The 13760-nt window shown below is 33.9% G+C and overlaps 1 protein-coding gene across 1 annotated transcript; it reads left to right on the top strand.

The window, feature by feature from the left end:
* The first annotated feature begins 2560 nt into the window (after positions 1–2560).
* On the top strand, positions 2561–8720 carry LOC306867948 (uncharacterized protein). The gene is made up of 8 exons (XM_079413904.1): positions 2561–2779; positions 3941–4080; positions 4524–4687; positions 5392–5481; positions 5769–5934; positions 6575–6736; positions 7242–7883; positions 8052–8720. The coding sequence occupies exons 1-8, from the start codon at positions 2737–2739 to the stop codon at positions 8094–8096; spliced, it is 1452 nt and encodes a 483-aa protein (XP_079270030.1). The 5' UTR covers positions 2561–2736; the 3' UTR covers positions 8097–8720.
* Positions 8721–13760: the final 5040 nt, after the last annotated feature.

Here is a 13760-nt window from a genome sequence, read left to right as displayed (position 1 = left end):
TTTAAGTTTCCACAATATATTTATATATTGCAGAACCTTAATATGTTTGACTTATGGCAACATTTGGTAATTCTGTATGTTGTCTGAGCGTTTTAAGATTTAATGGAGTACTTTCACCCAGAAATGGTGGAATAAACTTGTTTGATCTGTTGATACTTAAACCACTTAAAAATGTATAAAATAAGTATAGATAAGTAAAATTATATTTGAATTTTTAAATTTTATTGTATTATAAATAATTGTCTATACAAAATGTATTTGTTTAAATTATAAAATTAATAAATATGTTACACATAAATATTTCATTTATTTTTATTATATTATATTATATTATAAATTTGTACATTTTAAATGTGGCTTAAATTTCCAAATTTATTTATATTCATTATAATTATTTGATAGATTATAGATAAATGCATTTTATTTAATTTGTGTCTTATGTAATAATTAACAAACTCTTAAATAATTCATATATTGTATATTATATTAATTTTGTAATTTTTTTGTGAAGAATTATGTTGTATCAAAATTAATTAATATTTACATAAATATTTATGATATATTAAAAAATTCAAAGAATCAAGGAAATATAGAAATACATCTGAATTATATTAATATTATATTATATTATTTTGTACATTTTAAATGTAGTTAAAGTTTTTAGAATTTTTTTATATTCATTATAAATATTTATTTTATAGATTATAAATAATAAAGTGTTGTAATAACTAATAAACAAATCTTAAATAATTTACATATTGTATATTATACATTTTCTGAATTTGCAAGCATCATGTATCATTATATAAGTAAATATATAATAAATATGTAATAAATTTGGCTTAAGTGTCCAAATGTATTCATATTTTTTTTTGTAATATATGTCTTCTAAAATGAGCATTTTTGTCAGGATCCTATGTTTATGTTCAGTTATTTCACTTTAATGTCATTGAAAAGAACCTATTCATTGCCATTAAAGTGAAATCACTAAACCTACACAGGAACCTGATAAAAATTCTCATTTTAGAAGACAATTTCAAATGGCACTTAGAGGCTTTTGCATCTGAGCTCTTCATATGAAAATACAAAACTTACAAACATTACAAAACAAACCTTACAAGAAATCTATAGTATTTTAGTCTGCCGGTGGGCAAATGACTTGTAAGTACAACATAGATCATGGGGAAATGGGGTATACTGTCGCTAGCATCTTGCTACTCATGTTACCTTCTTGTTAAAAATATGTTAGCATCATGCTAGCAACGTGCTAACTTTATGCTAACAACATGTTAGTATGTTGTTAGCATCATGCTAATCACATTAACAGCTTGTTTAAAACATGTTAACATCATGCTAGCAACGTGCTAATCATGCTAACTTTGTTTTAATCATTTTACTTGTGTTAACATGTTGTTAGCAAGGTTGTTTGATGCTAGCATGATTAGGTTTACTGTTAGTGCATATAGTTAGCATTATAGGTAGGGTAGAGTGGGGGGAACCCCCTTAAGGACTGTGTAATTTAAATAAAATGTCCAGAGTTTTCATGTTATTAGAATTTTAATAAAAATAAAATTTTTCCAAGGGGGCGTTTTACCCCACCTATGGGTCACAACGCCCCCACGGGTGGAGAAAAAAGCCCCCCAGTCTGACAAAGCAATTTGCTATTAACATTTAGCCTACAGAAAAATCAGAGAACAGGCTGTTTTAGCTTAAAATCAAAAAGAATATAATCAATAATTATGAATTATAAAATTATAATAGCCTATTTGAAACATTTTGTTAGCTGATGCTAACTGGCTAGCTAACTAGCTACCTGATGCTAACTTGAGTTCATTTTTAAATATAAAATCCAAGTATTTTTATTCAACCAACAAGTTAGAATACATTTGATGGAAAAACAAAGGATTTGATGAGAACAGAATAACTAAGTAATAACCCATTGCCCCCTGGGGGAGTTTTACTCCACAAACTATTAGCTAGATGCAGCTTTTTTGGGTTTGCATCGACTGTCCTTCAACTTTTATACATAATATATTTGTTTATGAATAAAGATTGGCCTTTTGAAAGCAGTTATTTTCAGTTAGATTCCAAATGTTCTCCTCCTATTCAAATTTGACATTGAGGGGTGCAAACAACATATCTGCCCACCGGCAACTATAGGTGCCGCACATTCAAATACAATTTTCAAGAAAAAAACCTGGGGAAAATAAATGCAGAACATGTTCACATAAGACACTTTTAACACAACTATATGAAACCATTCAGAAAAATCTGGGCACAAATGGGTTAAGTATGCAAATAAGTTTCATGGCCACTGTATTATGTAAGTTTTTTAAAACATTTGCCACTATGCAGCTTCTTGAAGTTATGACTTCCTGCAAGTACATAACTCACCATACAAACAGAAAGTGTGTGTGTGTGTGTGTGTGTGTGTGTGTGTGCGCACAGTGAGACCACATTTCTTTCCTCTGCGTGTTCCATTTCTCTTCAGGAAACTGTAAGCTGTGATCTGAGTGAGAATATTTCAGTTTTTTTCCTTCCCTCCCTCGCGCTGTCATTCATACGTGAGCTGAGTGTCTTACCCTCTCTCTAACTGTTTTTCCAAACCCTGTGTGGAACAATGTGTGAGGTGAATGTCAGCGAGATATAACAGTCAACACCTTCAGAACGTCCTCCTGCTCTTCAGAACTATATCAGACGCGTGAGAGGCTGAGGACACTTTTAATCTTGAGCAACATGACACTCAAATCACACTGCACACATCAGCACACACCAACAGGTATGTGGCGCAGATTCTATGATGGTTGGAAAGATTTTTTATCTCCATTTTATAATGAATTATTTAGGTATGATATAATATTTGTTCACCTTTTGCTTGTGAATATAGCAATAAATAGTGTGGTAGTGTGAAATTAAAGATACTAAACATACAACAACAAAACAATTACATGTAACTTTTGGGTTTTAATTTAATAATTTAACTTAATTTAATTTAATTAGTAGATAAAGTAAATAGTAAATAAAAGTCACTACAAATTCTAAAATAATTCATATAACTTTATGTACATACAAATGTATTGTTTAATTCAATTTAAGCATTAACAAATAAAGATACTAAAAATTTAAAAATTCCATGTAACTAGGATTTTAATTTAATTTAATTTGTAAATAAATAAAAAGTAAAAGTCAATAAAAATCCTAAAATAATTTGTATAAATTTACATACAAATGTATTATTTAATTTAAATTATTTTAAGCATAAAGTATACAAAACATTATTATAACTTTAAGTGCATAAACATTAATTTAACTGAATGAATATTGAATATTGAATACTGAAAGGCTAAAACTTAAAAATTACTTAATAAAATGCCCCATAGACATAAAAGTACATAAAATGTAATCTAAGCATTGAATTAATTAATAAACAAAAATACTTACATACTGAAAAACACTTAAAAAAATACTGAAAAGGTTTCCACACAACTTTAAGTACATAAACAATTTAATGTATGTACACAACATTTTTTTGTGTACATTGAATTTTTATTTGAATATTTATTTATATATATTTTAATGTAATAATTTAACATATAAATATAAATAAATACAAAAGGAAAAGAACCTGCTATTATGTCATTGAGTTACTTTCTATGGATGTCTTAAAAAAATCTACTAAATGATTAAAAAGCAAAAATCAATAAATCAGTCAGTCAATCAATCAATAAATAAGAAAATGTAAAAAGAAATAGAAAAGAAAAATGAAACCTATATATTCTTAACAATAAGCTTTACGACTTCCACAGAAAATAAACTGGTTATAACTAACTTACTAAATAAATTAATAAATATACCTGCTGTTATTCGCTGATATATAAGGCATTTTCTATGAATTTTGAATATGTTATGAATATGAAATCTGAATTTCGTCCATTTGTAGGATCTCTATGGACCAGCGGACACTGCAAAAGACAGTACAGCTCTAAATCGCAGCACAACTACCTCACAAGAACACATCCGATGGAGCAGAGGAGGCCCAAACCTCACAGGTTCCACTCCTGCCTGATGTTTCGCTTAAAGGTACATGGAATTCAGACACTTAAATGCAACGGAAACAGTCAAGGTGACTTCTACTGGATGCATGAAGTCATTTCCCATCATGCTCACACAGACAGTCTATTTTTACGCAGCTGTAATGTGATCTAATTTAAACTTCTGAGATGATCTAAAATAACAGTAAAAGTGAGTTGGCGAGAGCAGATATATCGATACACAAAATTCACTGGAAATTTACATGACCTCAGGCTGTTTCGCTTACCCTGAGAAAGGTACCTGGTGCGGTAAAATGTAACCATGCCAAACTGACTCGGCTCTGACATGATAAACACGAACAATGGCTCTGTTGAAACAGCCGCGGGCATTTTATGATGTCACCGGGAAAATAGGCAAATGAGACTGTTGGTGTGGACCTGCAGTGTCAAAGCTGGTGGCGTTGTCTCATTTGCCTTTCTATATTGACACAGGAGCGTGTGAGGATGGACCACAGCCAGCCTGGAGGAGACGTCCAGGAAAGCACTGAGAGCAGACTGAGGGAACTGGCCCTCAAATGGTTTACAGAGACCCAGGCACCTCTGATTCTCCACAACGGCAACTTCCCAGAATGGTTCCAAGGATTTATCAGCAGAAAGTAAGAGGCGTTTCTGAGAAAATCCACATTTAGAAGAGGCCATAGATGGTTATTTTTTAAAGTGATACTATCTGTTACGACAGCTTTATTGCTGTCTCTTCTGAGAAAAACTCTTGTTACACTCTTAAAAATAAAGGTGCTTCACGATGCCATAGAAGAACATTTTTGTCTAAATGGTTCTATAAAGAACCTTTCTTAACATCTGAAGAACCTTCACAAAAGGTTATTTGTGGTGAAAGAAGGTTCTTCAGATTATAAAAAGGTAAGAACGAGATGGTCCTTTAACTGAATGGTTCTTTTTGGAACCAAAAATGGTTCTTCTATGGCTATCGCTGAGAAAAAACTTTTAAAGCACCTTTATTTTTAAGAGTGTATGTGTCTTGCTGATTAAAAATATGGGGTTGTTTGAATCTATGGACTCTTAAAAACAAAGGTTTGTTATTTGCATCTGGTTCCATGAAGAAATTTTCACATCCGTGAAACCTAGAAAGAGGTTCTTAAGTTTTTTCAAATGTTCTTCACATTAAGAAAAAAATGAAAACTCCTTTGGGGAACCACATTTTTTTTGAAACCTTGATTTTTAAGAGTGGATCACAAGTTTTGAAAGCGTTATGTTTGTAATTTTCGGTTTTATAATTTTGTTACGTAAACAATATTCAAAGTTGGACCGCTTTCATTATTCCCTGTGGTTTTGTGTTTCACAGGGATGCAGAGGAGCATCTGAAAGACAAGGAACTGGGCTGTTTCCTCATTCGGCTCAGTGATAAAGCCACTGGATACATTCTGTCATACAAGTAAGTGTGTCTTCACACTTAGAAACAAAACAAGGGCTATAAAGGTCATTGGAAATTTGCTGGTGTACCATTTAGCATTGTTTTTAATTTCTCACAAATGACCGAGATATTTGCATTTCCTTTAAGCCCATGCAAAAATGCAAAAGTTTGGTTGAAAACCAGCGTTTCTGGGGTTAATTTTTAGCTTGTGATGTTACTGTATCTTACAATAATTTGAAAAATATTATTTAATTGAATTTACTGTATTTTTTAATCCATTTTAACAGTCTAAATCATTGTTTTTTTAGAGGTCGTGATCGGTGTCGGCACTTTGTCATCAACCAGAATAAAAACGGACGTTTTATTGTGACGGGCGACACAGAGATGCATGATACTCTCACCAGCCTCATCGAATATTACCAGACCAGACCCATTGAGCCATTCGGAGAATATCTGACACTCTCATGTTTTGAGGTGAATTTATAATATACATATTTGAATAAAATATAATTATTATTGCTTATGGTATACACTACCATTCAAAAAGAAAAATAAATTAATCATATTATTCAGCAAGGATGCATAAAATTGATCAAAAGTGACAGTAAAGATATTTATAATATTGCAAGATATTTCTTTTTTTTTTTAAATGCTGTTCTTTTGAACATTTTACTCATCAATGAATCCTGAAAAATATCCACAAAATGTTAAGCAGCAACTGTTTTAAACATTGACAATAATAATAAATGTTTCTTGAACAGCAAATCATCATATTAGAATGATTTCTGAAGGATCATGTGACACTGAAGACTGAAGTAATGAAAATGTTAAAATATATAATCAAATGGAAAACAATTATATGAAATTATAAAAATATGTGTCACAATATTTATGTTTTTACTACATTTTACTACATTTTTGTTTAAATAAATGCATCCTTGGTTTGCATAAGAGATTTCTTTCAAAACTTTTAAAGAGCAGTACATTTATTAACCTCATAGTATGCTTATATTCATTATATACCATATACTTGCTAAGGCAAGAATATTCGTATTATTATTTATTCGATTTTTTTTGTCTGTGCATATCTGATCTCAAATATGTTGTGTTGCAGTCGTCCACAAGCGAGCTTTATGATGTGATTCATTTTGACCTGAGGGAGAAGCCAGGAGTGAGTGTTAAATCTGCGAAGGATATTTGGGATGATCAGAGCAAAAAACCCCACGAGACACTGCAACCTCCTGCCCTGCCGCCCAAAGGACACAGAAACACACCTGTATGTCACATTTGTCATAAAATTATAATCTTTTGTAATTCATTATTCTATTAAATATTTATTATTATTTAAATATATTTATTAATTTATTTGATTTAATTTAAGTATTTATTTTTGTGTCTATGCATACTTCATTTATTTAACCGTTTAGGGGCCAGTTTTACTAAACAAATTAGCGCAAGAGCGCAATTCCAAAACAGCGCGGATGGGCGTGGAAATTTCTGCGGGTGATTTACTAACAACGCGCAAATTAAAGAACACAGACGCAACATCTCATTTACATATCGACCAATGCAATGTACCAAGTGCAGCACAAATTAGCGTAGTCGCGAATAAAGAAATAAAGAAGCCACAGTATGTTGAAAAGTACCGGAGGCCAAAAATATGAAGGGAAATGAACCAAAAGATGGTTTGCACTGGCGCAAGCTGTTAGTAAAACTGGCCCCATGTGTTTAAACATCTGACCATGGCCTCACATCTGCATAATTATGATTGCTTTTCACAGGCTGTGCCGCCAGTGCCAAGAAAAGGTCCTCCTCTGAAAGCTACCTCCTTTGAAGCAAAGCACAGTCCAGAACACGTGCTGTACACATCGATAGACCTGCAGAAGCCCAAAGAAAGAGCCAGAACGCCCACAGAGGGCAAAGACATTTCACTTACAGCTTCCCGAGGGGAACCCAGAGCCCCACGACTACAGAAAGGTCCTGCCGCAAACCAAGCAACTATTTACTCTGAGCTCTTAGTGCCGAACTGCAGAAGCCAATCCCTGCCCTTCCTGGATGATGACAGAGAAGAAGAAGGACACTTTAATAGAAGAAGCCAACCGCCAATCTCTTCCCACATGCAAAGAGACCAAGGTTTTAGCAACAGCCTGGAAATACTGTGTAATTCATCAGTTTATCAATTAGCCGGAACACATGGCAACCCAAACACAAGAATGCCAAAGGTCAACGTACAGAAAAACGATGTTATGTATGCCGAGGTGCCTCTTGAACCCGTTCCAAATCACTTCCTGGTTGATGACACTTACGAGCAGATTCCCGATTCACGGCCTACAGCGAGAGCAGAGGAGACATCGCACACTAATACTTACGAAACGCTATCAGACTTAAAACCCAAGCAGATTTTATCTGCCCGGCCCCTTAAGGTGAGTGTTGATGTCATATATGGAAAATTGCAAAGCATAAATGCGTCAATTTTTCCATTATTACATTTCAAATGCTTAATGGAACATAATATTTAATATTAAGAAACACTGAGATGATTATGACAGGTTATATGATAACTTTAATAACATGCCTGTTGTTTCCTGTAGACTGAGAAATGGAAATGGCTTTCCCCTGAATACTGGAGAAAATAACCTTTTCAGATGAACATCATCACTGACGTGAATCATAACATTACACTAACGAAGAACAGTTGTTAACAAACGTACTTCCATCCACTGAAGCTACTTCTGATTATTGAATACTAGAATAGTACAGCTTTATTTTTCATTGGATTTTTGCATGTCTATTTGTGGTATACTTTTATGTGTTACTTTTAAAATACTTTTATATGTTACAAGAATATTTATTAACTTAATAAATATATATATTGTGTATTGATGTCAACAACAAGCTAGAATCACAATAGTTTATTGGAAATTTTATTTTAAGAAAAGGAATTTCATGTATATGATGTTATACAATTATTATATTTTGACTAGTCAGCCTGTGCCACTTTTAGGGTTTTTGAGGATTTGCAAATTCTCATATTTTCTTGATAAAAAACACCATTATGCCTACTGCACAACAATTCTTGTTTCATCTCAACTTTATTGACCATGAATTATTAATACACAGAGTGGGAATTAAGCTGTTAAACTTTACAGTCTTCTGAATTACCTAACCTGCCAGTAACAGAGGCCATCTGTGAAGGTGCACATCTGTCTTTACGAGATTCAGTACAACTTTTGGAACCATTAAAACAAATGATGTCATTGTGTCCTGCTTTTATGGTCTTTCACTAAATATTAATAATGTCAAACAACAGATTTCCAGTAAAACACTTCAAACATGTAAATATATACTATTTTAAACAGAATTCAACATTAAAATCAAACAAACTGAAATTATAACTGACTTTCGAGTAATTATGATTCGTGTGTAGGCTAAGCTACCACTAGCTGCTAACAACACGAAAATTAATTATGGTTTTATTATAGTAAAAGTGTGTTAACCATGTTTTGTTTTTTATATATACTGATTACAATTTTACTACAAATACCATGGTTAAACTATGGTTAGCATAGCAAAACCATAGATAATTTGTGGTTACCAACTGTTGTTGTTTTTATTTGTAGTAAAACCATGATTAATTTTACAGCAGATAACTACATCTCTGTGACAAACAATATACAATATAATGCAACAGAGATATTATGTATATTGGTATCTATTTATTCATTAATCGTGCAAAATTTAACCATGGTTTACTACAAATATAAGCAAAATCCATAATTACTATAGTTAAACCATGGTAACTACAAATTAACCATGGTTTTGCTACACTAACCATGTGGTCACGAAAATGGTAATCAGTCCACCAAAAATCATGGTTACTACACTTTTACTGTAATAAAAGCATGGTTAATTTTTCTAAGGGTTGCTAAGCTATTAGCTAAGCTATTAGCAACCAGCAAATACTCATGGCTGAGGTCACATTATCTGCAAACTAGCTTTCTTATTCATTGATTTTGTTTGCTAAGCTATTAGCAACCAGCTAATACTCATTTACATGACTGAGGTAAGTATTTGTAAACTAGCATATTTTTTTGTTCGCTGAGCTAATTACAATAATCTCATATCACAATATGACTAGTAAATCATGTCACTGCATAGCTTTCTGTTTATTCATTAATGAAATAAATGAATATATATATGTTAATAAATTATTAACAACCAGCTAATGAACAGCTAAGACTAGAGCTACCATCTTAAACCGTTTTTGGACTAAAATGAGCTAGTCTCGAAAACACTGCTAGCTGTTATACTTCACATCCTGTTGAAAAATAGATTAGGCAATTTAAAACAACCGTGACTGGTCAACTAAGGACAAACAAAGCACATTCTAGTTCTACTTCAGCTGGCTCAGAAAATGTATTTAAAAAAAGGTAAACAGTGTATCGCATATATGGGTAACTACATATGGATTTAAATTATAGGACTAATGATTGTAGTAATCAGGCACAACTACAAATTAATTATTGTTTCCAAGAAACTTACACACACCACAAAGTAACTTCCTGACTCCCTACAGAGAGTAGAGGTGATATCCTCACATGTGATTTATGTCTAGGGGAAATTTATAGCGGCCTTTCTGACTCCTTGGAGAAGCAAGACTGATTTGCACACTTATGCACAAACTTGAGGGACCAAATGGTGTCGGACAAGATCTTCATGTAAAAGGGGACAATAAAGCTGCCAGCAGTGACTGATCTGGTTTTTGTGGGCAGCAGAAATCGTAAATAAGAGAGTCATCACACAGACAGCAGAACTTCAGGCAGATTTAAGCAAAGAAGAGAAACGGTCTACAAAATGTGTCCTTCTCTGTACGACACATCATACACTGTGTGTATGATAAATGACATACTAGTAGAGCTAATGTGGCTAAGCTAACTAGTTAAACCAAGTATGCAAATATGCATACTTCCCTATATAGCAGGTGAAAAGCAGTATATGAATCATTAGTATGTCTGAATGTAGTATTCATAAAAAAGTTTCTGTAAAGTACCCAGATAATCTACAGTAATTCCACTGAGGTTATGAATACTTATATCCACATCCAATGTCCTATGAGGCCACCGGAGAGGAGTTCTGAATGGCAGTGAAGTAACGCAACAGACACTGTAGGTCAACATGGCGGATAAAGTACATAAAAATTTCACTCATACTACACACAATCATATAGAACAGCTGCAAATTTTGTTCCTCGTCAAACGTAGTACCTACTCAGTATGTGATTTCGGACACAGCTCTTGACCACCTTAATGCAATGATTATCTATTAATATAAACCTTGACACTGGTAGTTATCATGATAATAAAGTCAAAATGAATGCAGTACATCCCGATTACATTCACATTCACACTATACAGAACATACTTTTTTAAAGTTGCAAAGTTCGTTCCTCATCAAACATAGTACCTACTCAGTTTGCGATTCAGGATGCAGCTCTTGACCATTGCAATGCAATGCTTATCTGTTAATGTGAACCTAAAATATGATTGGTTGATAGGAATGCTGTTACAGCTGTGACCAAAATCACCCAAAGTTTACTTGGGCTTTACTTGTGTTTGTTTATTGGTCTAGCTAGTGGCGCTGACTACAAATGCAATTAAAGTTAAGGTGATGAGTCAACTGAAGTTGGGCTCAGGTTGTTGTGCTGTGGAATGTATTTCCCATACACTGATTTATTTGTGGCGTCCCGCCACAATAATCAAAACTGACCGCCACAAATAGATTTTCCAAAAGGATTTGACTTTAAATGAATAAGCATGAGCACTGCACGTTTCAAAATCAAAACGTAGCATGGGTGTTTTTATATCACTGTATCTCTGAAGGAAATCGACTGTCATTATCATTTCATCTTGCCTGTAAAGTAGTGCTCATGAGCGCAGTGCTGCTTTGTGTATAGCCATTACCGGGGAACCATCTATTTCTGCTGCTACAAAAGCCCCTCCTGCTGGCAGAGAATGAATTTGCATGTTCAATAAGCCCATCTATGATTTATGCAGCAAACATATTTTGCTTGTTATCAGAAATAATCTACTCTAGAGGGACTTTGCTGTTGTTATTGATTCTTTACAGAAGTCTACCAGAAGTTACGTTTGGGTCACAAAAGTGTGCATGCGCAGTAACATTTGTTTATGTTGTTGCTGTTGAAATCATCTATAGTGCAGTATTTAAAGGGATAGTTCACCTTCAGTTGCTGGTCCCCATTTACTTCTATAGGAAGAAAAAACACTACGCAAATCAATGGGCACCAACTGAAGGCCAACTGAAGGTGAACCATCCCTTTAAGCGAACAGACATCTTTAGTGGTGTCTGAAAACAGTGGACATAATCGAGTGTACTCATTCAATCACATAAAGCACGGCAATAACAGCCAATTTAGACTCAGTGGCTAGAGAATACCCATAACAATGCACCATTAGGGTTGCGCTGAATGAATTCCCACATTTCAGCAGTAGATGGCATCCATAGTGGAATCATACAGATGTATAGTAAAGGCCTGTTCAAATTAAAGCAATAACTATACGGATAAGAATAACCAATGAACGCTAATGTTCTGTTTCATTATTAAGTGCACACTATACAGTTTTTTTCCTTTGCCACTTTAAATGCTTGAGCTTTTTAAAGTCAGGTGGATTCTGATTGGCTGCCAATGTTTTTATCGTCAGTTGGAAAAAAGTGATTCCAATGATGTTGTTTCTCTGCCATTAAAATTTAAAACAAAATCTTTATTGTTTCATCATTGGTGTAAACAGGCCTTGAGTTACTTTTTGGTTGATTATCAATTGTTTAATTAAGGCTTATACAAGTAATTTTCAGAATTTGCGCACTCATTGTCGTTTATTTCAAGGGAATAGGTAATGAGAGGGCGATTTCGGATAAACCACTTATCCAGAATCACACGCTACTATGATAAATCAAATTTAAAGTGGCAAAATAGACATTTTGAATGCCAATGCTAATGGTAAAGCTCCAAAATTGGATGTAAAAGCATTGTGTAAAACCTAGGATGATGTGTTTGCAGACTCAAACAAATGTATTGTTTCCTTGTTTATCGTTATTGATCAAGAGATTAGTGTACCGTGTTTGCCTGACAAAAAAGCCATTACTTGAACACATCCAGTAATACTGATATATACCCTGCCTTTGTTATCGAACTGGCTCCTAAAAAACACTAAAATGGATTGTTTTGAAACTCTTGGGATGCCATATTGGCAAACATCACTGGGGTAATAAGATTAGAGGGCAGCCAAGGCCAGCACAGCGAGTGTGTGCGCGAACCTCCGCACATGTGTGAGTCAATGACGTCCCATTTTATGCCCTGCATCCAGAAGAATCAATGCTCTAATGCCTACATTACTGTCAGCAGCCTTAGTGGCTGTATCAGACTGGAGCAGAAGCACATCTATATCAGCAGATGCTCAGGGTGAGAGGCGTAATTAACAGAGGTGCCTCATCAGCACTTACATCCCACTGGAGTTTATAATACAGTCCTCATAAATGGAGTTGGAGGTAACAGGATGAGGAATTAACTGCATATTAGCGCAGGCAGCATTATCCCTAATGACTGCACACCACCGTGATATTGCCAAAACGGTCCCTCACCAATTCATCCAGGCATGCCTTGTTTTATGTCTGCGATACATTTTCATGGCTTACGCAAGCCCTGCTATTGGGATCTTTTGACCATTAATAAAGGTCTAAGTGCATTTGTATTTATTTTAAAGTCCATTTTAGTTGTTTCTGGTATGTGTATGTCAAAATACTTGTCTAATGATAAAAACATTGTGAGGGACCATAACTATTTCAGAAAATGGATGCTTTTTTACCATTTAAAGGGACTGTTTACCCCAAGATGAAAATTCAGAATTTTTCACCCTGACCCTATTGTACTTTCATTGTAAGGACAGTTTTGGAATAACATAAGGGTGTGTAAATTATCTTAAATTTTTAGGTGAATTATCCCTTTAAGATAATTTTGTTGCTTAGACATGCTATAGACATGAATTATACCTCTAAATTGTGCGGTTTGCTGAAGAGAGATTATCTATAACTTTTATAAGCATTCTGATTTCCCTTCAGCAGATGATAAAATGGGTTCAATGTGTTAGACTTATGAGATGTTTTCAATTTCATGAATAAAATAATTATGAGATTGTAGGTGGGGGAGTGCATAACCAACACTCTCTCCCCCTCAATACCACCACTGAGGTGAGACCCTTGAGCAAGGCACTGAACCCCCCAACTGC

This window comes from Barbus barbus (genome assembly GCF_936440315.1).
Source record: "Barbus barbus genome assembly, chromosome: 50".
NCBI classification, from domain to species: domain Eukaryota; kingdom Metazoa; phylum Chordata; class Actinopteri; order Cypriniformes; family Cyprinidae; genus Barbus; species Barbus barbus.
The sequence above is the reverse complement of the archived record's forward strand: the minus strand, read 5'-3'. Positions and strand labels throughout refer to the sequence as shown.